Below are 25,719 nucleotides of genomic sequence, written 5' to 3'. Positions count from 1 at the left end.
TCCTGCCACCACCATGCCTCATTGTCGGGATGGTATTGACCAGGTAATGAGCGGTGCCTAGTTTCCTCCAGACATGATGCTTGCCATTCAGGCCAAAGAGTTCAATCTTTGTTTCATCAGACCAGAGAATTTGGTTTCTCATGGTCTGAGAGTCCTTCATGTGCCTTTTACTGAGGATTGGCTTCCTTCTGGCCACTCGACTATACAGGCCTGATTGGTGGAGTGCTGCAGAGATGGTTGTTCTTCTGGAAGGTTCTCCTCTCTCCACAGAGAAATGCTGGAGCTCTGTCAGAGTGACCATCGGATTCTTGGTCACCTCTCTGACTAAGGCCCTTCTCCCCCAATCACTCAGTTTGGCTGGGCGGCCAGGAGTCCTGGTGGTTCCAAACTTCTTCCATTTACGGATGGAGGCCACCCTTCCGCAGATATGTGCCTCAATACAATCCTGTCTCGGAGGTCTACAGACAATTCCTTGACTCGTGTCATGACAAAGGCTGTGAATACTTCTCTTTTTTTCTTTTTAATAAATTTGCAAAGATTTCAAACAAACTTCTTTCACGTTGTCATTATGGGGGTATTGTTTGTATAATTGAGGAAAATAATGAATTTAATCCATTTTGGAATAAGGCTGTAATATAACAAAATGTGGAAAAAAGTGAAGCGCTGTGAATACTTTCTGGATGCACTGTACATGTACAGGCTACAAGGTAACTACATGAGTTATTATGGTGAATGTGATTTCACCAAGTACAACATTCTCCTGGATCAACATTGCAACCAACCAATCAGATTTGAGGGGAAAGTTTACAGTTTGTTAAGTTTACTCTCAAGCTTAGGCTTGTTTTCATAACTAAATTTAGTGGCCGTTCACAGCAGCTTTTTCAACAAATTCTTTTTAAATCGTTCAACAGCGTTTTGGGGGGCCTGAAAACGCAAGCTTTTGAAACCGCATACCATCATCGTGCCTATATAAACATCAAAAATGCCCATGGAGCGGAAGAGGGCCTGGAGACCAAGGCGGAGCAGATGGAGCAGGCTGAGCAGGCGGCCGGGGCGGAGCCGACGCTTCAGGGGCAGAGGCGGCCATCTTGTCCGAAGACACAGGCGTGGCGGCGGCCATCACGGGACGAGACTCTGGAAGGACGGCGGCCATATTGGCCAAGGATTCATGTGTTGAAGCCAATGTGGGTACTGCCCACACACTCAAAATCGCTGGGGCAACTATGATGAGTGCTGTCTTTTCCAGAAATGACTCAGGCTCAGCAGGCATGACGTGAAGACGCAGACCTGGGCATGCTGGTGACTGTGGTGGGCCAAGCTCCTCCCCAAAAAACTCTTAGGGGACATGTCCTCCTCAACCTCCCCAACAGTGAAGGAGGAACCACACAAAAGCAGGGCATAATCCCAAGACAGGCAGTGACTCCAAAAACCGAAATACATGGAACCAGCTAAATGCTCAGAAATGCAGCACAACAACATACAAGACTTTGCAGGGAATGAATAAGTGTTCATGGTTTAAATAGGATGAGACTGACAAGGTAATGAGTGACCGTAACTACTAAATTTTGTTTTAAAAATATGCAAATGTTCATGGCAATTGTATTGTTGAATCGTCTAAATGAGCAACTGCTGCTTGGACTCTGATTCTGCGTACACATTTATTATTAATGTAAATAGGATAAAATGTTTATTAGAAAATAAAAAGACACTTAACAAATACAGTGGGCCTCAAAAGTCTAGTAGAGAAATACTGCTATTTAGATTTTTTAATTTTTTAATTATTGTATTTTGTAAATTGTACATTTTGTTTATTTAGATACATGTGTTCAGTAGGATTTGTATATGCTGGAAGCGGCATACTGAATGTTAATCTTTTTTTCTTCTTAATTTATTGCAGTGCACACAGCAGCATCATGTTGCCTGGAGCAAACAAGCACAGTGCTAACAACAGCCAACAGACCAGGCAACACAATCCCATCCTCTGTTCCATTCAGCTGCTGAAGAGCCCACACAGATCTTTCCCTGCTTTCTCCGCTATAGCTCAGTTGAATTGGAGCGGTCTGTACCATCATTTGGCCCTCCCAATCTATAAACACATTTCAGATGACTTCAGGAAGGGTGTCTTAAATGAAAAGTATTATGTTTGGACATCATCTTGGCTGCTGCATATATCTTGGTTTCATTTATAAGGATATTGAGGAAAAACTTGGAATCCAGTAAGATGGCTGCATTGTTCTGGGACTCGGATTGCGCTACAACTCCTCCACAGACACCACCTCTACACTTTAGTTCTGAGTTCAGGCATACCAGCCTTGTGAGGTGAGATTTAATCTTTTACCATATTTGATAATCATTACAATTTGACCTGGTGAAAATGACCTCATCTTTTTCAGTTCCTATGATCGTTCACCCATGCAAAACAGCTTAGATTGGCCTTCAAGTGAGCAAGTGGAGTTCACAAGATTAAACCGTTCCAGAACTAAAGACAATACAGGTCTGATAGCAGGTTCTGAGTGCTTTTATTAGTGATAAGATTCAGTCAGTATTTCATTTCACTTAGGGCAACTTGCCTCTGCAATTTCATCATATATTTCAGAAGGAGAATGGCATATGGTAACAGCCACTCGCTCATTGCTTGGTAGGGAAGGAAGAGGCCAGAGGGATTGTCTGCAGGATCAGCAGAAAGCCACTTACAACAGCTTGCCAAAAGTGAGTTTGAATTCTATGCTTTATGCGACGTGATGTTTTTTGTTATGTTATGTTGTTATATGTTATGTTATATTTTATAACATAAAACATATAACAAAAATAACAAAACATATAACAAAAAACAATATAACAAATAACATAACATATAACATATGTTATGTTTTTTGTTATGTGTTTTATTTTGTTATATTATGTTTTTTTTTGTTTTATGTTGTTTTTTGTTATATATGTTCTTTGTTTTATGTTATGTTTTTGTTTTATGTTATATGTACTTATGTTGTGTTATGTTATGTTTTTGTTATATGTTATGTTATGTTTTTGTTATGTGTTATGTTGTTACGTTTTTGTTATGTTCGTTTTTTTGTTATGTTATGTTTTCATTATGTGATGTTTTATGTTAAATGTTATGTTTTTTGTTATGTTATGTTTTCGTTATATGTTATGTGATGTTTTATGTTAAATGTTATGTTATGTCATATGTTTTGGAATGAAGTAAACATTCCCATAAAATTCAAATGTTATAAAGTAAACATGGCCTACTTGAAAAAATGTGTGAGTGAAATTACTTTATTACTGTTTTCCATTACTTTTGAATCTTGACAATCAAAGGATACAGCACTTGAAAGATAAGTAACAAATCAGTTCATTTGGGCCATTTTCTTAATGACAATTTATCATGAACCAATCTTTTTTTTTGTTTCGTAGGCACATTTTCTCCAGCCAAATAGAGAATCAAGTGCTTTTTCACCCTATGCTAATGACTTCTGGTTGAATGGTAAAGATGCCAAGAACAATGCTGAGCCCCTCAGAAACAGTCGTAAGCAGCACCCGCTGACACAGCCGGGCTTCTACAGCCCAAAAATCCAACGATCAAAGCACTGGGAAGCTGCAGAATCCACAAAAAAGTCTTTAAAAGGATCTTCTTCCACAAACAACTTGAAGGAGTTCTGTGCTCTCTCGTTGCCTCTTCCTTGCTCCAAAACTTCTGTTCTCAAACCCAGGTAAGATCCATAAATCTTTGTCAAAATTAATGATTATATAATGTTTTATACAATTCCTGATGAAAGGGCAAGATTAAACCAGTATGAATTCCTATGATGGCTCACAATGGGTTTTTAATCCAGGACACAACTATTGATTCAATACTTGTAATATTCTTGCGCCTCCGGACCCCTCCTTCCCAGCTTCCACCCATGAGATCCCACGGGGGAGGGGTGGGACAGTCAGTAAAAAGTGGGACATTCCCACCACATTGTATAGAGTTGTTCCCTGACCCTAAATTCAGTCTACACCTTCCAGTCACCATCTGTCACTAGAGTTCTGAGTCTGATTTTCTGTATTGCTGTAAATGAACAATGTCACAGAGAAAAAAAGGACATTCGAAATAGAATGAAATTACTTTTACATTTTTAAAATGGCTCTGTCTTTATGCTTGCAGTCCTTTTGCAATGTATGCACCGCTTACCTCATTCTTTGTTTTTATGTTTCTACAATATGTGTGTGTCTGTGGTCTTTTTGTTTTATTTTTGCCAGCCCTTTGTTTTCCAAACCGCAAGAGGTTAAAACTTCCGTGGTGAAAAAGCCTCCTTTGATGAGAGCTGTGGTTTCTCAATCTTCACCAACCTCAAATCAACCCGGCAAAGAGCACTTCAGCCAACTCCAGCCAAGAGAGGACCATCTCATCAAGAACCAGGACTGCATTTTGTTCAATCTGCAGAAACCCAATATAAAACCTCCCAGAAATGACCAACTTGCGTGGAGGCAGAACCAGAATTCATTCACTGAGGATACTTCTACCAAGAATTATTATTCTATTAACACACTACATCTCTTCCCTGGACGACAGTCTAGAGCAGACCAGCCTGCAACATTTTGTCCAAAACTGGAAAAGGCAAGTCATGAGGGTGTTGACACTGGCATTAAACCATCTCAAGGTGACCCTGACCGGTCATGTCAACTTCAAGCCAGCCAGACTCAACCTGACTGCAGCCCAAAACAAAAGAAGATACAGTACGAGTACGCACTGCATAGAGAAACCGGTGGTGTCAGAAACGGTGACCACAACCATATAAAACGGTAATCTTTATGGGATATACTTAATATTTTTTTATGTACCATTATCATAACAATAGCTTATAGTATTGTATTGTAGCAATTATTACGCTTTACAATAAGGTTTATTTTGTCAGCATACGTTACTACACAGCTCTCTGAAATACTTAATTTTAATTGGTCAATCGTACCATACAGTGGTCAGATATTTCCTAATATCCATGTCGTCTGTGACAACCAGAGGTGGACAGTAACGAATTACATTTACTTGAGTTCAGTTTTTGAGGATCTGTACTTTACTTGAGTATTATTTCATCTGGAAACGTATGACTTTAACTTCACTAAATTTGAAAGACAAATATCATACTTTTCACTCCAATACATTTCTGCTAAGGTCCTCCAAAGTCGTTATATGTAGCAGCTTTGAAAGTCAGTGGAGGATTTTTTTAACACTGATCAGTTGATGGCAAAAGGTAAGGAGACGGTTCCTCTGCGCAGTGCTATGCCATGGCCATACTTCAAAAGTATGTTTCAGTTTTTTGAAAAGATTAAAGATTCATTTTGTTTAAAATGTCTTCTTTGCTTGCCTAAAACGAACCAAATCACAGCCTTTTGAGTATTTAAATCAGTTCATGGTAGTCATACGCTAGCGTGTAAGATGGAGCATCACTGACTGGTTTAAACAAACATGATGGCACAGCGTGCATTTATACAAAAATGCAACAATAATGAAAGAATGTGTTGACAGTATCTGTGTGAGAGAGACATTATTAAATTCTTGCATTTTTGGAGCTCTCTGGTGTGCTGACTTCTCATCAAACATCCAGGGAGGCCCCAATGAATCTTATAATGATTTAAATTGAGATATATTAACATAATCTTAATTAAAATGCAAAAAAATAAATAATAAATAATAAAAATAAAGATGTACAACATTAAACTGACATAATACTTTTATATGTATTTATTTGTGTGACAACAAAGTACAGAGGTACATATCAGCTTTATGAGGAGGGCCTTCAAATATTGTATTTTAGTCAAAAAGTTTGAGAATCACTGGTCTAGAGGCACATTTTTAAAAAAAGTTACACTTATTTTAACTTGAGTGCTGCTTTTTTAGAACAATGTATCATGTGTGAGACTGCAAAATATGCAAGCGCAATAGTCAAAGACGTCCACATAGCGCGTGTTTAGAAAAAAACAAAGAAAATGCAGCGTAGTGGAATGCAAAAACATATTCTATGTGAATAGCCCCTTATTCGTTTTTTTGTAGACGTTGTACGGAAGATTTAATATACACAGATAAAATAATAAAATAATTTCAACTCAGATCAATATTTAATGTCCAAGGTGTGCATTATCTCTTGTATTGTACAAAATGTATTGTACCTAATTCTTTGACTAATGATAAACCTTATTGTAAAGTGTTGCCCACAAAACAAAAAGAATCAGTTATAAGTAATTATCTGAATTTTATTAGTAGTTGGCTTAACATATATTTCTCAGTCAGGTGGATGTGAACTCAAAGAATGTGTTTGGTAAACCTCGAGTGATCGCATCGCTGCGAGCAGCATGTTCCCCGCGACCCGTTCGCAAGAGCACAGTGGTGGAGGACTTGAAAAAACTCATTGTGATGGATGACACAGAGGACGGTGCTCAGGGTCATTCAGTACGTGATGTATTCGGCTCACATTCAGTAGCATGACCCTAAACAACCTGACAGCCTAGGACAATAATGTGAAAAAAGCAGGTATTGTTCTGCTGAGCATTGGCATGTGAGCAGTGTTGTAATGTTGCAATGTGTTTACTGTCTCTTTCTAGTCATCACCTCAACAAAATGAGGCAGGGCTTTGCAGAAGTTTATGCACCAGTCCGTCGCTATTCGGTCCTGCTCAGCGATCATACCCAGAGACTCCAACGCTCACACCTGTCCATTTCCACCTGCAAACACGTCAAACAGGCAAGATTAAAATAATATTTATTGTACTGTTGCGGTTTATCAATTGCTCTTCAACTAGTATTACCTTGTCTTGAAGAGATCTTTGGAGGATCTTTATGGTATACAATAGCACTCACTGGTTGTTTTGTCCTAGAATGTGGGGAATTGCCTGAGCAGACTGAATCTGACTTTTGGGACAGAGACCAACATCCTGATCCTCAATTCATGCCCCTGCCAAGCACAGCCTATGATCTTGACTGGAACAGTCTAGTTCAAGCAGCCCATGAGTATGAGAGTAAGTATCAAAGTATAAATGAATATGTTGAGTTAAGATTGTTTAACATACAGTGGTCCCAAACGTTTTTGACACTTATAAATGTAAAAAAAATTCAATTGCATTAGATATAAAATATCAAATCATTTGTCATGTGGCATGTGCAAACAATTAATGCTAAAGCTTTTCTCAGTATTAACTTTACTTTTTTGACTAAACCCAGTGCAATTAGTGGATGTGTGAAGTAAGTTTCCTTCAAGTGATATTTATTTTAATTTGTGATATTACTTCAGTGCAACAGTTCAGTAAACAAGAAGTCAAATACGGAGTATTGTGACGTATATCCGCATGAAACGGCTTCTCGAACAAGAGAAAATGTAGGGTGAGACTTGATTTTATCCATCGGTAATTGATTAGATGGTTCCCAGACAGCAATAGTGTCGCCCAGATCCAGCCCACATCTGGTAGGAGTGGAATCCACATGTACCAGATGCGGCCCGGATCTGGGCCGACACTGTTGCTGTCTGGGTTGGATCATTGTGGTTTGCTAAAGAGTGCAACAGTGCCCGTGCCCTTTTTCAGCAGAGCTGGTTCCCGAATTAGTCTTTTTTTTCATTCAGTTTTCCCATAAGGATTTTAAAATAGTCTTTGTTAAAGAGTCATAAGTTATGAACCAAGCCAATCAGCTACGAGGTGAATCACAACACTACAAACTCAGATTTGAAGCCAAAAAGTTTTAGAAAATTCGACAAAAAGACAAAGGTACAAGACTGTGTACTTGACGATTTTAGTGCAAAAAAACCTACAATCCCACGAAGCATTGTGAACAGCATAATCGATGGAGAAATATAAAACTAATAATTTACAAGATTATTGCAAAATATGCATATATATATACAAACATTTAAGTATTTTGAGAATGTAGAAAAATCTACTATCTCATTCACAGTGCTTCATGGGAGTGGGCGGAGCTAAAGAGCTATTTTGGAGCATGTTGCTTTTTTTCCACTCTCTGGTTGGTGTAATTTTCTGCACAGTGTCATGGGTAATGTAGTTTTTCCACTAGGAATTCTGTTAATATAAGATGTAATAATGTGGGCTGACAGCTTCAGCAGAAGCAATGGATTAACAACCTCTTAGCTCAGAGTAGGTCTGTCTTTAAAGGGTTGTAAGTTATCATTCAAAATCAATTTCCTTATGGAGAAAATTAATTTTGTTAGAATGAGTTTTTACTTCCGGAACCCGACTGTTGCTGTGACATTTTGTCCTGCGCCAGTGGAGAAGAGATGAGATGATGTCGTTGCAAGGGAGGGGAAGTTATTTTGCTTAAAGGTTACGAAGCCACATGAATTAAAAAAAATTTATTTGTATTCCATGGTGACTCATAATTTGCATAATTTGTTTAATGCAATGACATACTATTATTATTAGTAGTATTAGCATTAAAATGAATGACTCCATGGTTATGATATTTTTTACAGCACAAAGGATGGCAAGCCTTTTGTCAGAAATGAGTCCTGTATCAAGCAGGCCAGATACACCATCCAATGAAACCTACAAGATCCACCATTCCAGTGCTTATTGCAGTGGAGAAGATATGGAGTGAGTGGAGCATATTTTCTAATCTAAATTTTAAAACCAGTAACAGCTATTGAGAATAATCTATTCTTTCTTTGAATAATACACTGCATGAGTATTAATGGACTTGCATGGTTATTTTTAGCAGTGACGTATTCATTGACTTCCCCGACCAACTCTCTCACCTGGAAGGGATGCTTAGGCGACTGAGTAGTGACCTGCTGAAGGTGAGGCTTATTTAGCGGTTAATAAATGAGAAAGATGTGAAATATGTGCTCTCATAGAGGACAAACTGGTTCATTAGCACAATATGTTCCTCTGTCCTCTGATTCAGGAGAAGAGAGACAAGGTGGGTCTACTGGCAGAAGTGTTGAAGCTTCGTATTAGCAACCAGCATCTGAGAGAAGAGTCCTTCAGTGCAGTTGCACAATTACACAAAATCAGCAACATTTTAAACACAACACCTGAAGAGGAGGAGTAATTCAGGGTTGGAAGCAAAGACTACAAATCTGGATATAGGCAGACTGTTTTTTCTTATTGATTTGGGAGGTAAAATCTGCAGAATGGATTTAAAATGTTAAAATGCATTAAATGGAGCCACTGGTAACTCAGGGTTTCTGCAGGTTTCATGAATGTAAATTTAAGACTAAGTAAAGGAAATTTAAGGAATAAATTGAAGGGAACACAATATGTCAATATGAGAAACACAATGAGCAACACTTCTGAGTTTGAAAATACAACTTCAGACAGATATCCATTACTTTTTTAATCATTTTACAAAAAAGGTAAAATGGTTGTTTTCAACCAATATGGACATCACTTTTACTGTATTTTCTCATCACACTGCAAAAAAGTGGCGTTCTTCCTTAGTATATTTGTCTTGTTTTCCAGTGCAATTGTCTAAAGATTCTTAAATCATGATGCATTAACCGGAGATAGAAAATGATGGAATATGAAGTCTTATTTTCTGTCAAATTGATCAAATGAAGTGAGTTTTGCTTAAAACAAGAACAAATATCTGCCAACAGGTAAATTTTTTTTAAAAAACACAACTTAATTCAAAGGGAAACTCATTGATAGATATTTGTTCTAAACACACAATTTCAATTAATTTTTTTCAAGACTTTCAAGACGTTTTACATTTGCATCTCAAGTAAATGTATCAAAGATGTTTCAATATTTGTATTGGAAACAGGACAAAAATGGAAGATATAATAATTTTTTGCAATGCATGCAACATTTAATGCCATAACTTAACACTGTAAAAAATGATTGCTGCGATTATTTATCACAACTTAATATTCAACATTAGAATAAGAAATGGTGTTATTCCAACTTAAAAAAGTATGTGTTTGTGCTTGACTTAAAATGTTAAGTTTAGTAAACTTTAGTTTAGTTAAGTTGGATATAGTTATCTCAACAAATTTTAAGTTGTTATATCTAATTGCAGCAACATTTTTTACAGTGTGAATTTTTGGGCCCTATCATACACCCGGCGCAATGCAGCAAGTGTCTTTTGCTAGTTTCAGTCCGACGCAGTTATCATTTTCACGTCCTGCGCCACGTTGTTTAAATAGCAAATGCATTTGCGCCCATAGGCGTGCTGGTCTAAAAACGAGGTGTGTTGAGGCGCATTGTTGGCATGTTGCTATTTTGAGGCAACGGAGATAGACTGCGCCATTGACCAACAAAAACCTGTTCTTAAAGGGATAGTTCACTTTGAAATTAAATTTTGGTATGTTTTAGCTTACCTCAAGGGCATCCAAGATGTAGGTGTCTTTTTTTCCGCAGTAGTTTCAATTTTGATATTTTTAGGTCAAACCGTTCTTGTCTGTCAGTCATATAATGCAGGTCTATGGTCACTGTCTCAAAAAGCATGCACAGAGTCCAAATTAAAACAATTCCCCATCGTCCAAATTAAACAATTCCCCATCGTAAGTACACATTGATGACCCAAGACACGAAACGAGCGGTTTGTGTGAGAAAACGAACAGTATTTATATCGTTTTTACCTCTTGAACACAGCCACGTCTAAGTGATCTGAGAGCGCGGGCGGGTATAGATATATACACTAGATGTCGCATTGGCTACGCAGTTATGGCCCAAAACACTCGTTTCGTGTCTTGGGCCATAAATGTGTACTTACGATGGGGAATTGTTTAATTTGGACGATGGGGAATTGTTTTAATTTGGACTCTGTGCTTGCTCTTTGAGACAGTGACCATCGACCTGCATTATATGACTGACAGACAAGAACGGTTTGACCTAAAAATATCAAAATTGAGACGCGTTCAGTCTTTGTATGTAAATAGTGAATCCGCCATTGCGTGAACACAACTGGCTTTTAAAGGGAATGGCAGATGAGACTCTGGTTGGTTTATTTCACGTTATGCCCAAACTCATTAAGAGACAACCATTTTAGACCATGCCCTAAGTGAACTTGCGCCCTGCGCTTTAGACCGTGCGCTTAGATCCTTAAAATAGGGCCCAAAGACTTTCTTTTCTGATTTAAGATCTGATTTAAGGCCTTAATTTGTGTAAAGGCGAATGAAGCCCTGCAGCAATCCTGTAACTGAAAGCTTAAACAAATAAGCCAGAATATTTAATAAACACACACATTAAGGGGCAGAGGGTATGTAGAAATGAACATTGAATGACAATGTTCCAGTTCTTCTGACGCAGGTTTTATGTGAGTTTTAAAGTCACAGAAAAGCTAAACAAACTGAACTCAGTCCAGGTTTAATAACAGCACAGTATGTACAAACCAGAACAACTTTCAAAAGGTTGATAACTCTCTTGGGAAACATTACAGATCCCCTAAGGCTTCTTAGAGAATAATTAGGTTATGGCTGTAATAAAAAGCTATAAAACAGTTTGATATAAAACATTATAATAAATATATAAATATATATCTACAAAGATAGATACTTAACAATTGTCATGTATTATAAATAAGTAATAAAAGTCAGAATATGCTTTATCAAACAATGTAAAGTCACAATGAAAAATGCTGAAAACAGCATATAAAAACACTGAAAATGTAAATATGCTCTGTGATGGTTAAAAACATTAGAACAATAAAAAATACACTTAACACAATAAATAAGTTATTTTAAAATGCCTGAGATGTAATTGTGTTTAGTCACAACAGTGATTAACCCTAAAAAAAAAAAAAACTGTATCGAACTATAAAACGCAGTTGTTTAAAGACCAGTTTAAAGATCAGTTTGGCTTAGACCGTTCAAGCATATTCTCAGTGCAGTAGGTAACTGAGGTGTGAAGACATTCATTTGACAGCTTTATACACTTCTCTGTATGCCAGTAACATGTGCAGTGGACTGGGCACAGAGCGTTCTGCCTTCATTTCTGTCTCGTGTTCTTGATCGCGCACATTGCGGTTCTGCTGCCGACTGAAGCTCCAGGCTTTCAGGCTAAAATGGATAGAGGTTTATATGAAATTGCAATGCAACAGATAAACCTGTATGAAGTTTGGAGAATTCAGAGAGCCTACCAGTACAAACGTCTCTCCCTCTTGGGCAAGATGTGCCAGAGATTGGCTAACTCTTTGGTGACTGTAGTGGATGGCATGCCAGGATAGGATCTGTTCCCCAATAATATCAACACTGTGTGTCATTAAAGGATTATATATTCAGATATATTTCGATTGGTCTAATAGTAGTATACACACCTGATATATAATTTTCTGTTCATTCGGCAGAACATAATGAAGCCATTCACACATTTCTTCTTAGGGATTGGCTGCGTTGTACCACGTCCTGCTCTTGAAGTGCGCCGGCGTGAACATTCTTTTCTTCCTCTTTTCAGAGGAATGAGTTGTTCTGGCGTCTCATCTTCAGAACTTTTGTTCCCTTCCTCAGTCTTCAAGGACAGATAGTTGCCATTTCCAGCACTCATGAAAGTCTGCCAATTTGAAATACAGAGAAGATACCATGAATAGAGAGCTCACTGTAAAACAATATCTCATTTAACTAACATACAATGGGGTCCAAAATTCCACTAGTAAAAATTTTTCTATTTTGCATTTTTCTAATTACAATTGTGTCCAATTTTATCCAATTTTTTTAAACATATCTAAGTTTTGTTTAGATATGAGGCTTAGAACAGAGCTTCTAAGCCTGAACAGAGACAAATGATCAATGTCACAAAGTTGCTTATTTGTAGTGCAGAATCTTTTATTAATCTATTCATTTTTTCATTTTATCATGCGTAACGTTTCTAGATTTTACACTTTTAAAAAATCCTGTTTTCTGTGTGAAACTTTTTAACCCCCAGAGACCCAAGCTTGTTCACAATGTATTATTTAATTATTTATTTTTGTCAACATTAAACATGTCTTGAGGATACCAATAGTTAACAAACCATTGGAAAAATATTGCAGAATTGCAATTTCACCACTATTTTTTTGGATACAGTAAGTGAAAGTTTTGATAAACTTATTTGATGTATTTCAACCAGGTACAGTCACTATTTACACACAACTATATCAAACTTGTAACAAGCTCCAAAAACCCAGTACCCTTCTTTGAACAGGCTCCATTATATGAGAACAATATTAAAAAGTTTCACCCGTTATGCACAGTGTTGCATTTTTGCTACACTTAGAATGGTCTCATATTAATGTACGTTCAAAATTTCAGGGTATGTTAGCCTTTTCGCTTCACTACACACTGTTATGTGTAATTTTTACCCATATAAAGTTATGTATTATTTAATTGCATTACATACATGTTGCAAATCTGCTATGCTGTGTCTCTGACCCCAGATTTTCATAGTGGTCTCAGACTTTTAGACCCCACTGTATATACAGGCAACAAAGGATCACAAAGTTTGGCCTTACTGAGTCATTTGCAAAACTGCCATGCAAACTGGGACTATTTAAGATGGTAGATTCTGGGGTGACCCACACGTCCTCGAATAATGCTGTTATGGTCAAAAATATTGGTCAGTCAGCATTCAGCATCCAGCAACAGTGTCTTGTTTGTAATTTCACACTGTCAGTAATGTGCACATTTGGCTCTAAGTACGGTAGCCGAGAGAGCTCAACACACAGCAACTGAAGACAACACATGCAAATAGAAAAAACACCAGCAAATTAAGAAAACATCTTCATCAGTTTGACAACACATGTGCTGTATATACTCACAACGCAAACAAATACAGAAACACGCCGCAAATAGCACAGACCACAATGGAAATATTTCAAGGAGACCCTAACAAGTGAGGAACCTGACTAGGACATGATTATTGCTCAATGTCTACTTGTCAGTGGTGTTGTCAATGACCTGAAAGGAGAGTTTTTTGTTTATTTTAACATCCTGATCGTATGTGCATTATATTTGCAGCGTTTCTGTATTTGGTTGCGTTGTGAGTATTTGCAGCACATGTGTTGTCAAACTGAAAAGATGTTTTCTTAATTTGCTGGTGTTTTTTCTATTTGCATGTGTTTTCTTCAGTTGCAGTGTGTTGAGCTCCCTCGGCCACCATATCTAAGTCCCCATTAAATTATACAAAGTACATTATTCATAAAACAACTAATGCATCGATTTCATAAATAGTATACATGCTAGTCTATAGTAGTATATATAATGTATATCTAATAATATGTGTGAAGGCCTGTATGGCTCATCTTTACTTTGTAGCACTTCTCGCCCTTCGGGATGGAGAGAACGGCTGAGACCTTGAGAAGGAGATGTGAGCAGAAAGGGGTTGAGGATCAGGCTGTCTGCTTCCCACAGGGGTGGCCGCAGAGGCAGTATTAGTGTTTTTGGCAGCGTGGGGCTGAAAGGAAAACGCATTTTCCAAGCAGCTGGAAAAGCTCCAAGCATGGGGTCTTTAAGAAGAATTCCTGATCTGAAGATTTAGTAAAACATAAAAACGAGTTACAAGCTTGCACACAGGTACATCTTAAATGGATAGTTCACCCAAAAATGTAATTTACCTCAAGTTGCTCCAAACCTGTATGAATTTCTTTCTTCTGCTGAACACAAAAGAAGATATTTTAAATAATGTCGGTTATAGTTGATGCCTCGTTGACTTCCAAAGTATTTTTTCCCCATACTATGGAAGTCAAGGGGGTCCATTAACAATTTTAGTACCCATATTCTTCAAAATATCTTCTTTTGTGTTCAACTGAACAAAGAAATACATATTGGCTTGGAACAACTTGAGGGTAAGTAAAGAATTTTCTGAATTTTGACTGTTCATTTTTTGGTGATCTATCAATTTAAGATGTAATTTCTCTTCTATTCACAAATATAAATTAAACATCCAATATACAAACCCTGATGGAGGTGTATCCAACAACTCTCTCCCTGGGCTTCCATCCTCACTTCCTGTTTGGTCTTCACAGATACTACAGGTACATTCAGTCTCAGTGCTCCCTGATAACAAAAAATATCCCCAGGTATCATTTATGTTTAAGTATGTGGATTTAATTGATGTCTAACACCAAAAAGAAAACAAGATTTTTTCACCTGTATTGTAAGAGGAAGTTGTGGAGTTGGAGTCTATGGAGCTTTGTGATGGCTGGCTATCATCAACAGACCACGACTCTTTGTCCTCTGCAGATAGGACCTCTGATGAATCGCTTTGTCCGTCACACACCAGCTGGAGTTCTTGCTCCTCAACAGCATTTATGATAAATCTCTCAGAGTCTTTGCTCTGAGGGCCCCTCTTTTTGTCACTCAAATGTACTGTTTATACATTTAAACATAGTGTAAGTGAAAATAAATGCCATTTTGTATAATAAAATATACTATTTTTCCTTTCTTTAATATCTTATTCTTTAAAAACATATACTTTACCTGTATATTTGTTTATGCCACTGTAGGTGTACATTTTCTTGGCTTTTAGGAATTGTGGTGGTGTGCTCGATAATGGAGTGTCCTCGTTCTCTGACTCTGCAGACACACACAGGTCATAGACTTTAGTCAATATTGCATGCCCCCTTCCATATCACAAAACAAATGCATAAAAATACTTGAATTGAGCATAAATAATAAAGCAACTTACTTTTCTCATTGTTTTTGGGGAGACAGTGTGGGGGAACATGACTCTTCAGACTATGAATGTGGCTGTGGTGGAAGTCAACGCAATGCAGCATGTTTATCATGGTCTCCTGTGGACACAGAGTCAATAACATTGTTTTATCATTATTTTTAACTATATGTATTAAAGTCATTCATGTCATGTAACAAATTGAAAAGTATATTTTATTATGTTTGACTGACTGGTTTTAACGCCTAGAAAAAGTATTATGCTCCAGATATAGTGCCTTACAATCAGTGTTGGGTGAAATGCATTACTATGTAATTAATTAACCCTTGAAAAAATAAAGTAAGGAATTACTCTTAATTTAATTAGTTACTTCTGATGTAATTGTATTAAATTATGTATAGGCTATAGAACAATTCTATATAAAACAATAGTGGATTTGACATCAAACTTTAAATGTTAAAATGTATGTTTTAATGTAACCTTCTCCATTTAAATACTTTTTGTCAGTTCAAGAATAATTTATACAATTTTTATTTATTTATTTGGAAGAATTAAAAGAGCAGTTTGATGTCTATCCTTGTATTGTTCAACTGGTCGAGGTTGATATGGGATATAGAAAGTAATGAGCAATAACAAGTAATGCAATAATTTTTAGGTAACGTTAGAGTAATTAGTACAGTAATCTAGTTACAATGTTGAAGATGTAATTAGTAACTAACTACTAACTTACTCTACACTGCTTACAATAAGCACCACATCTAATTCTTAATTCTACAAAATAATGCTCTGATAATAATATAGTTTTGAGAATTTAAAGCAATTACATTTAAAATAGTCGGCATTTTATCACAGCTGACTGAGTATCAATGTGTTTCGCGCTTTATTTAAAGCTATATAATTTCAAAATACTTTTGAATAGACTCTAGATGCTGTTAAATAGCTTGTAAATAGGTTCGCATAATTCTTTGATCACTGATACGTCTCTTTTATTTTCATGTTTTATTCTTTTTAATGGATTTTCTTGTGTAGATGTAGTTGCCTTACCTGAATTTTACTCTTCGGAGTCTAATGCCACAGACTAGTATTCAGTAAATTAAATCTCCACCAACATAGAGCTTCTTAAAATGACATTGGAAAAGAAAAGAGCCAATCAGCTTCAGCGCTCACGTGGATTGGCTAACGAGAAGTATCAGGCTTTCTCCAATAGGTCCTTTACACAGACCTCGTGACAATTGGTTACTGGGCTGCTTAGCAATAAACGCTTTTATAAAATTTAAAGCCTGAGCGTATCTTTTTAAATGTTAAATAACCATTAAAATCATACTGATTTCCTTACAAAAATGTGAAAACCCTGACTCGCTATCATCTGTGTTTGAGCATCAAGAAGACCACATCCATTGCTTCAATTGGCTTTGGGCGTGGCTAATTGTGCGAAGAAATTTTTTGTGTATGTGTGCAATTCCTTTCGGTGACACTAGGCGTGCGTAAATTACACATCAGCTAACACGTGCAAATTATGTGCAAAATAAATCAAAATATAAAAAGCAATGTTTTAATGAGAGGTTTAAATATTTTAATCTATTTTTAAATATTGAAAACGTATACTTTCCTATTGTTATGCTCGAGTCAAATGCATGAATTTGAATAGGCTGTTACAGCCTATTTATTATCCTACATCACTGCCAAAAGTAACTGGGGACAGCGAGGACACCCTAGAGTGGGACGAGGAGCTACGCAGATAGCTTTCATCTGCCTCAGTAACACGACTGCAGAACTGAGATACTATCATTTACAGCCTGCATTGTCAAGATATCAAAGACGAATCAACCCGGCGTTGGTAATGAAATGTTCCTCAGACAGAATAAATGCTCTCGTCATTCAACACGATGTGCTATTTATTTCCTGCGACTGCAGTGGATTTGATAGAGCAGTGGTGTGCCATTCCCGGACTAGTGGTACAGTAAGTAAGTGTGTCTTCCCTGCAATCTGCTCTTTCGGGGTCTGCATATTTTGTGGACACTAACAACTTAAGATGTGCTTCGTCATTTAATTAGCTATGATGTTTGCATGTGTTATTAATTGTTTATCTATATAATTATTGTATTACTTATCCTATAAGTGTTCACGAGATTATAAAAATGAGTTAGGAGTCATTGGTTTCGAGCTGAATATGTCAGTTTCGTGGTACGATTCGGGATTTTAACTGCTTTTTCTATATTCCCCTTCCATGCAGGTTTAATCCCTATTTTGGCATCTGTCGTAAACACAAGATGAGCCGCTTACGGTACAAAGCAGCGCCTGTTAGATGGAACTGTTCTGTCGCGAGCTGTGACCAGCAGCCTCGCATCTGTCGCGTGCGTTTGTTGCTGCTGTGTTTGTGCGTGCTGGTGGCAATGACATTAACACTGGCATTATTACTATCGAACCACCAACCGATGGAGTATGACTTACCTCCCAGACCTCCCGACCTGTTCAAAGACAAGGTAAGAGGACTACAGACATTTTTTTTCATTTCTATTCTTGTGCACTTTTCAATCATTTCTCTAGAATACAACCCTGTTGGGAAATTCATCTTTAACTTGTAGCTGTTTTGGAACATGCCTTTTTTTTTTTTTTTTTTTTTTAGCTGGTAAAAGTTAATTTTATTAAGTATACTTAAGCAAAGTTCAAGTATATTTTAAGTATACTTTATATCAATGCACTAGAATACTTGTAAGTGTACTGTTTCATACTACTTTGGACAATTGGCCCACTTTTTAGTTTATAAAAGTATGCTTTTAAGTATACTGTAAGAATAACAGTGGTAAACTTTGAAGTACACTCTCTCAGTAAACTACTAGTTTAGTTTATACTGAAAGTATACTTGTAAGTTTTCTTTGAGCATAACATCAAACTTAGTTGACAATATGTTATTTTTGCATGTTAAGTATACTCTGTTCCTATTTAGGCATTCATTTTTTTATTCTTGAAATATATCTTTAACTGTATTTTAATGAATACAGTTAAAATTAATTTTAATTGCTTTACATTTTAAAAACATTGTATTCTAGTTTCACGCAACCCTTTTCAACATTTGACTTGAGGGTAAGTTTAAAAAAAAAAAGCAAAATTTTAAACAAAAAGCTGAGAAAATCGCATTTTTGTCAAAAACTACGTCCGGATCGGATTCAGAACGATGATCAAAACATAAATGGAGTAGATTGAGACCATCAACATCCCCAAAGTTCCACAGTTATTAACCCTTCCTAGGTCGACATTTCATTCTGTAACGTTAGGCAGTTTTGAACTTATGCTGTTTGAATGTCTGATTATCGCATTGTTTTACATTTGTGTAAGCAATCTTCTATCACTTGTTTCTGCTTCTTCACCTGTGTTGTGATCCGGAGATCCTGTACTATTTCAGAAGATGCGTAATGGCGCCCCCTACTGTATAACAGTGTTCTCTCTCAAAACTTTTTGCGTTCTCTCGAAAAGATATTTGCGTTCACTCGCAAAACCTTGTTGTGAGCTCGGACAAACACTTCCTGTTTAATGTCCCGCTGGCAGTGTTTCAGACAGCTCCGTAGTCCGTACGTTACCAATGGAGCGGTTCATAGAGTTTGAACTTGTACTCAAATATAAAGAAATGCAGTCAGCACTTAGTTCAAGGAGTTCTCTCATAACCCATTGCACAAAAGATTCTCTGTTGTGGAGAAAGGTTCTTTACATTATCAAAATGTTCTTCACACTAAGAAAAAAACTGTTATTTTAAGAACTGTTCATTAAAATGTTCTTTGGGGAACCCAGAATGGTTCTTCTGTTGCATTGCTGTATTGAACCTATATTTTAAAAGGGTAGACCAGCCATATAAAATGGATATCACAATCCAAAACCCAGTTTTTTTCAATCTAATTTCTCTGCAATTTTCCATGCATCCAAATGACTATGTTGCTCTTCATTCTGTGCACCCGATCACCTTTCACATGTTTGCCATCTTTAACCTTTTATAGCAGAATCACCAGCCAGGTAAGCCCACAGTTGGCCAGGTGAAGCGGCTCGTCTCGCAGGTGAATTGGGGAAGACTGCGGTATTCCCATCTGCGACCCATTCTCATTGAGCGACAGCCAGGAAGTCGTGGGAGTCGGGCTGTTCGAAAAGTAAGACACGATCAATTTAGAAATATCAGCTTTGTTTTTAGTTCGATTTAATCTTGGACACAGTCACCTCTGATAACAGAGTCTGCGGATGCATACATTTTCTGTAAAGCTGCTTTGAAACGATATGCATTGTGAAAAGCACTATACAAATAAATGTGAATTCAATTTATTCTCAGATCTAACCAAATATGCTATAATCTGATGTCTTCCATTTTCTGTGATTGTAGCACATCTTTTCTCAACTGGATTCTCTTTCAGCGGGCTGGTCTATAGATGTGGACTCCTTCATATCTGAAACCCCTCGTGGTCCTGTTAGCTTCTCTAATGTCCTGGCTGTTTTAGACCCGACGGCTCCTCGGCGATTGCTTTTTGCTTGTCATTATGACTCCAAATTTATACCAACAAATCCAAGTGACCCACATAAGGTGTTTGTGGGTGCTAGTGATTCAGCTGTTCCCTGTGCTATGATGCTGGAACTGGTCACAGCTTTGGACCCACATCTAAAAAAGCACAAGCAGATGGTGAGACAAAGTGTTAATCTTTTATCTCATTTTCAAGAAAACCGCTTTCAGAGGTCATTCATTTAAAAACTAAATCTGAATACAGTGTATATATAGCATAACTAGCTCATAAGTTCTTGCTGTCCTGAGATAAAGAGAGCGATACATGTCTCTGAGGAGGTCACTTAAGCTTTTTCCAGACTTGTGAATTGCCACAGTGCGGTAGAATTCAGAGTCAGCTCTGTTGTTTAACTTGTAACAAAGCCAAGAGCTTCAAAACACTGCATGACTGGAAAGGTTTTTGATAAGAAGATCCTCACAAACCCTTTCAAAACTAAAATATATGGAAATATACATATAAAGCAATACAATATATAATACATTTTCATATATGGGAAACTAGTGCTTTTATTTTTCAATATATTGCAGTATATGCATTGACCATGTATGGCTATGTATTGATACATATAAAAAATTTACAAAAGAGACAAAAACTGCACTACAGTTTTACATGTAATAGCTTGATTAATTTATCTTTCATGAGTTAACGTATGGGTTTACATAAAGCTAAACACATATTCATAAACTTTTATCTCACTTTATTGTTTGCATTGTCACATATTTTATATATGAAAATGTAAGATTTTGTTTTACTGCAAACAAATATTTAGGATATTTGGACAATGGATGTCTTGTTAAAGTCATGGCAACATTGTGGGTGAATAAGATTTTACAAAAATAAAAAAAAATAAAAAAATATGTGTATATATATTAACTATGTATATTTTACTCATGATCTTGTACATATATTGCACATACATGTTCCCATATACATGTGAATATATAGTACATATGTTCAAATATATTTATACACACATAGTACCATATTTTATCTCATGTACAGTGCATGTATATGTTATGAAGTGTATTACTGAATATAAAATGAAATACATTACAACAAATATATTGTAGTAAATATATTGTCACATTTTTTTCAATATTATGAATAGCGGCAATTCCTTATGTATTATTCAATATATTAACACATATTGTTCTGTATATTTTCAATATACATTAAATAATTAGAATTGAGCATTCATATATATTTATGGAAATATTTTCTTTGTGTAAGGGAACCTACATGGTTACTCATCCATGGGGACTCGCTATAGATTTTTTTAGTATAATAAAGAAGCATCTTCCTCCACAGGCCAGGTGGAAGAAATTATTTTAAATTAATCTAAATCCTTAGTAAACAGAATCCCACTGCAACAAATGATTGAACCATGATTGAAAATTTGTGACATTTGATTGATTGTTTACTTTTATTTTACACACACAGTTTTTTTCGTGTGTGTGTGTGTGTCTGTAGATGTCCAGGGTAACCCTGCAGTTGGTGTTCTTTGATGGAGGAGAGGCTTTCGAGCAGTGGTCTCAGACAGACTCGCTATATGGCTCACGGCACCTCGCAGACTCCATGTCCCGCACTCCTCACCCGCCGGGTTCTCAACAAACCACACTGCTGAACGCTGTGGTGAGACATGATGCTTGTGTATGTGTGTGTGTGTGTGTGCATTTGTTTTTAAAGGGGTATGAAAATTGTTCTTCATTCACTAACCTCATATCTTTCCAAACCTGTATGACTTTCTGTTTGTGGAACACAAAGAAGATGTTTTGAAACAATGAAGTCAATGGGGTCCAAAATTGACTTTCATTGTATAGACCAAAACATTCTTCAAAATATATTATATTATGTTCTGCAGAAGATGAAGAAAATTCATACAGGTTTGGAACAACATGAGGGTGAATAAATAAGGACACATTTTCTTTCTTTTTTGTCTCTTTAAGTGTCTATTGTATAAGAAGTATATAAATATATTGAGTTATTGCTGATATTTGCAGGATCTCCTTGTTCTTCTGGACCTTATCGGTTCCCCTGATCCCATGTTTGTGAATCACTTTGAGAACACAGCTCGCTGGTTTGACCGCCTTATCGCTGCTGGTAAGACTGATTTGACTTTCCATTAATGCTAAAGTAATCCCGGTTAATCATTAATGGCCATAAAGACACTTAAAACTAATGTTTGATCTGCAATGGCTTAAATTAGAATAAAAACTACCAGCCACTTACTTCAAAAGGAAATACCATTTATTGACATCTATGTCTATATGTGAAGATTAAAAAAAACAAAAAAACATTATCAGTAAAGAATGTACAATATTGCACATGATAATACAATGATCATGTCTTGATTGTTATGAAAATTATAATTATGAAATTAAGTCATAGACCCTATGATAGGTAGTTACACCATCTATATGGCCTTGTCCTTTAATCCCTCTAATTATATTTCTGCATTTTCTTAGAGAAAAGACTTCATCATTTAGGGCTCCTTAGTTCTCATGCCAAAGAGCAGAGCTATTTCATTAAGGATTTGAACATGGGGCCGGTTGAAGATGATCATCTTCCTTTCCTTCAGAGAGGTAGGACAAAGTGTCCATCATAGCAAAAAAAAAAAAAAATAATATGGCCAAAATATTGCTGTAAGATTATCTATACTGTATGGACCTTGCTTTTTTGAATGCAGGAGTTCCAGTGCTGCACATGATTGCTACGCCGTTCCCTTCCTTCCTGCACACGATGGAGGACACAGCAGACAAGGTTCACAGTCCCACCGTGGACAATCTCACCAAAGTCCTCGTCGTCTTTCTGGCGGAATATCTGCGGCTCTAGGATGGTATAATATTACATCCAACCACATCCGTCGTGAATCGGTCTATACCTCAGCTGCACTGCTTTAGGATATCTGATATCAGTGACTGTACTCAGAGATGCATAACATACTGTATATTCTCAGGCTGCCGTCCTATATTCTGACATATGCTTACCATTGAAGTTTCTGCCATGTTAATCAATCGGTATTGTGCCTTTTGACAAAATCATATTATTATCTGTGCCAAAAAAAGCGGTTTACAAAATTTGATTCATATTTTCAATAACTGCAATAAAATCAATAGAATGCAAAGTAGATACTTCAAGCTCAGGAATGGATGTGAACCTGATGCTATATGATAAATTATTACACTATGCACTACAATGAAGCTTGATAATACTACAAAAATTCTGGTGAACATAATATATATATATATATTTAGTCTTGCAATAATTTTCTCAGATGTGCAGTCTATAACTTCTAAATGTTCAATACATGTTAGTCTAGATTATTTAATTTTATAACAGAGATTGAAACTCAAATATTGATTTGAGACTTGAGATGGCAAGCAATTGACTTGAGACTTGACTTGTTCTCTAAATTAGAGACACTTCAGATCTACAACTTTTTTTCTTGGAATAATGCAAAAAATTAATAATAAAAGGGAATATTTAATTTAGTGGGCATTTACAGTAAGGAAAACATATTCTATCTCTTATGATCAATAAAGTTCAGTAAATGGTATAAAAGACGACTTTTTGATTCAAGAAAAACAAACTTACTTTATTTTAGATAGGCATTATTTAAATACATATATTTATTTTTAAATGGATTTTCCTGCTAAAAAGTAACCTGCAGCATATAACATTGCAGCAAATAAACTTGAGACTTGCATTAATGAACTGAATATTTGAATATGTCTGTTTTATAATAATGAATAAATATATGTATTTTGCAGTTGCAGAGTTTCAACATGGACTTGCATAACTTGATATAGTCTGATCGTATAGTCGTATAGTCTATGTCCTTAGACTACTGCATAAGATATAAAGGAGGAAGTGAGTCTCGTCTCGTCCTTGTATTTGTGCAGTGTGTTTCAATACAGCCTGGCCACTAGGGAGCAGTGTATCGGGCACTTGGAGCGTGTCTTGTCGTCACTGCATCAGTTAGGAAACATCATTAGGTGTGTTCGACATCGGCTGCGGCTGGATGTAACCGATCGGCGAGAGTAGCCGCGTGCAGGCGGGGAGGAGCTGCAAACGGAGACGTGAAGTCGGACACTTTCTGGTTCCCGTAGTGACCGCTCACGTGGTGTTTGCATACTTTACCACAGCTGCAGTGAAATAAATGCAATATTTGCCAAATAATACACAGATGTTTCATTTCATGAGACATGTTCATTCAATACTTTATGTACTGCTTCATACAGCGTCTGTTTGAACAAGAATAAAGTTCAACATAAGCAACTATCAATGAAGTGGAGTCTACGTTTTTTAAGCAGTTTTAATTTGATAAACATGACACAATATAACATGACAACGACATGAAAAGAGTGTTCACTGTTATAATAAACTGATTTGAGAGCATTAGAGGAACTAAAGGTGTTCGAATAAACACGAAACACACGTGATCGTTGTCATGCGGTGAATCCGGCCAATCGTGGAACAGCTGTGTCGTCATCAGCCCTCCTGCAGCCCAGTGCAGCCGCTCTTGAGAAGCTGCGCTGGCTGAGTTCTCCGGCTACTCTCGAAACGCTCTCGCGGTACTTTGATGCCATACGTCACAGTCACGTGGCGTCAGCGCTGTATCAAGTCGGACAAAATTTCTAACCGGCATGCACTGCTTCAAGTCAGCCGCCGATCGTTCTGCGCAGAGCTGCATGAAGTCGAACAAGCCCATAGACAGTATAAGAAATGGACAGAGTCATCTCATTGGAACTCAATTGAGGCAAGTGAAGCCCATTTTCAGCGATTTTTTAGGACTTCCGTTCCTGACGCGCAGACTCAAACTGAGCTTGACGACGTATATGTGACGTGAGCAACCCGTCTGTCTTCTAGTGGCTGTGGCATGAGAAATCTGAATCATTCCCTTCCGAATCTTGCAGAGACGGAGATCGTGAGTAGGAGGTGTCCGTGAGCTAGGAGCAGGAGAAACTTTTGCTAGGTATTCTGATTAATTATTTTGTCATTTTGCCTCCACATCTCCCCGATTGCCCGCGAGCTTCTCCTCCCGTCAATACGGTAATCTCTCTACTGTGCGACAGAGAGTCGTGTGGTTATGACGCAATCGTTAGCCTACTTTTACAAAAACTGTTTTTACGGGGCCATAACATAAGCTACAAGGTAATGGGGCATTTTATACATTGTCGTGTTTCTTTAGAAATAAATAATGGACAAATGGAGTCTTTAAATGCCTCAGATGTAAAGTTATTCGCTGTCAAAGTGACGCCAAAATGAATGGGATTCAATGGGATGCTAACAGCAGGTGAAGTTCTGCTACAAGATGGTGGCACGCGGCCGGCTTCAACTTCCGGTCGACTTCCTTCCCGCTTGGGAAACATAGGTCATTTCGGCAAATTCAGTTACAGTGTCATTGTGTAAACGTTTATGATGATTCTGGGCGTTATACCAATTACCAATGAAATCTTGCTCTGTCACTGACAAGGTAGAGTGTTGCTGTTATTATTTTCCTTGCTGTTATTATTTTCCTGCCTGTTATTTTGAAATGTTCTGAGAAGACTCGTGTAAATGTTCTTAACGGCAGATCTCAAGCAGTTTTAGCAATGTCCAGTAGTGTGACA

The 25,719-nt window shown here is 37.0% G+C and overlaps 3 protein-coding genes across 5 annotated transcripts; 2 read left to right on the top strand and 1 right to left on the bottom strand.

The window, feature by feature from the left end:
* The first annotated feature begins 1,915 nt into the window (after positions 1-1,915).
* Positions 1,916-9,585, top strand: LOC309477149 (uncharacterized protein). 2 transcript variants are annotated; one of them, XM_082140298.1, is made up of 11 exons: positions 1,916-2,319; positions 2,394-2,494; positions 2,597-2,709; positions 3,415-3,710; positions 4,243-4,785; positions 6,268-6,430; positions 6,583-6,721; positions 6,855-6,995; positions 8,456-8,576; positions 8,701-8,779; positions 8,887-9,585. In XM_082140298.1, the coding sequence occupies exons 1-11, from the start codon at positions 2,222-2,224 to the stop codon at positions 9,031-9,033; spliced, it is 1,941 nt and encodes a 646-aa protein (XP_081996424.1). In that variant the 5' UTR covers positions 1,916-2,221; the 3' UTR covers positions 9,034-9,585. The 2 variants fall into 2 exon arrangements, with proteins under 2 accessions (XP_081996424.1, XP_081996423.1); XM_082140297.1 differs by having other exon boundaries at positions 1,921-2,319; positions 8,698-8,779.
* Positions 9,586-9,716: 131 nt separating this feature from the next.
* On the bottom strand, positions 9,717-12,648 carry meiosin (meiosis initiator). The gene is made up of 2 exons (XM_082140299.1): positions 12,241-12,648; positions 9,717-12,153 (listed from the first exon to the last, which is right to left on the bottom strand). The coding sequence occupies exons 1-2, from the start codon at positions 12,465-12,467 to the stop codon at positions 12,060-12,062; spliced, it is 321 nt and encodes a 106-aa protein (XP_081996425.1). The 5' UTR covers positions 12,468-12,648; the 3' UTR covers positions 9,717-12,059.
* Positions 12,649-17,257: 4,609 nt separating this feature from the next.
* Positions 17,258-23,879, top strand: qpctlb (glutaminyl-peptide cyclotransferase-like b). 2 transcript variants are annotated; one of them, XM_082139994.1, is made up of 8 exons: positions 17,258-17,529; positions 17,803-18,052; positions 19,559-19,705; positions 19,933-20,226; positions 21,578-21,739; positions 22,108-22,207; positions 22,573-22,689; positions 22,794-23,879. In XM_082139994.1, the coding sequence occupies exons 1-8, from the start codon at positions 17,435-17,437 to the stop codon at positions 22,937-22,939; spliced, it is 1,311 nt and encodes a 436-aa protein (XP_081996120.1). In that variant the 5' UTR covers positions 17,258-17,434; the 3' UTR covers positions 22,940-23,879. The 2 variants fall into 2 exon arrangements, with proteins under 2 accessions (XP_081996120.1, XP_081996121.1); XM_082139995.1 differs by having other exon boundaries at positions 17,259-17,533.
* The last annotated feature ends 1,840 nt before the right edge of the window (positions 23,880-25,719 follow it).

Source organism: Leuciscus leuciscus (assembly GCF_965113295.1).
Source record: "Leuciscus leuciscus genome assembly, chromosome: 16".
NCBI lineage: Eukaryota > Metazoa > Chordata > Actinopteri > Cypriniformes > Leuciscidae > Leuciscus > Leuciscus leuciscus.
Note: the sequence above shows the minus strand (reverse complement) of the source record. Positions and strands in the feature narration are given on the sequence as shown.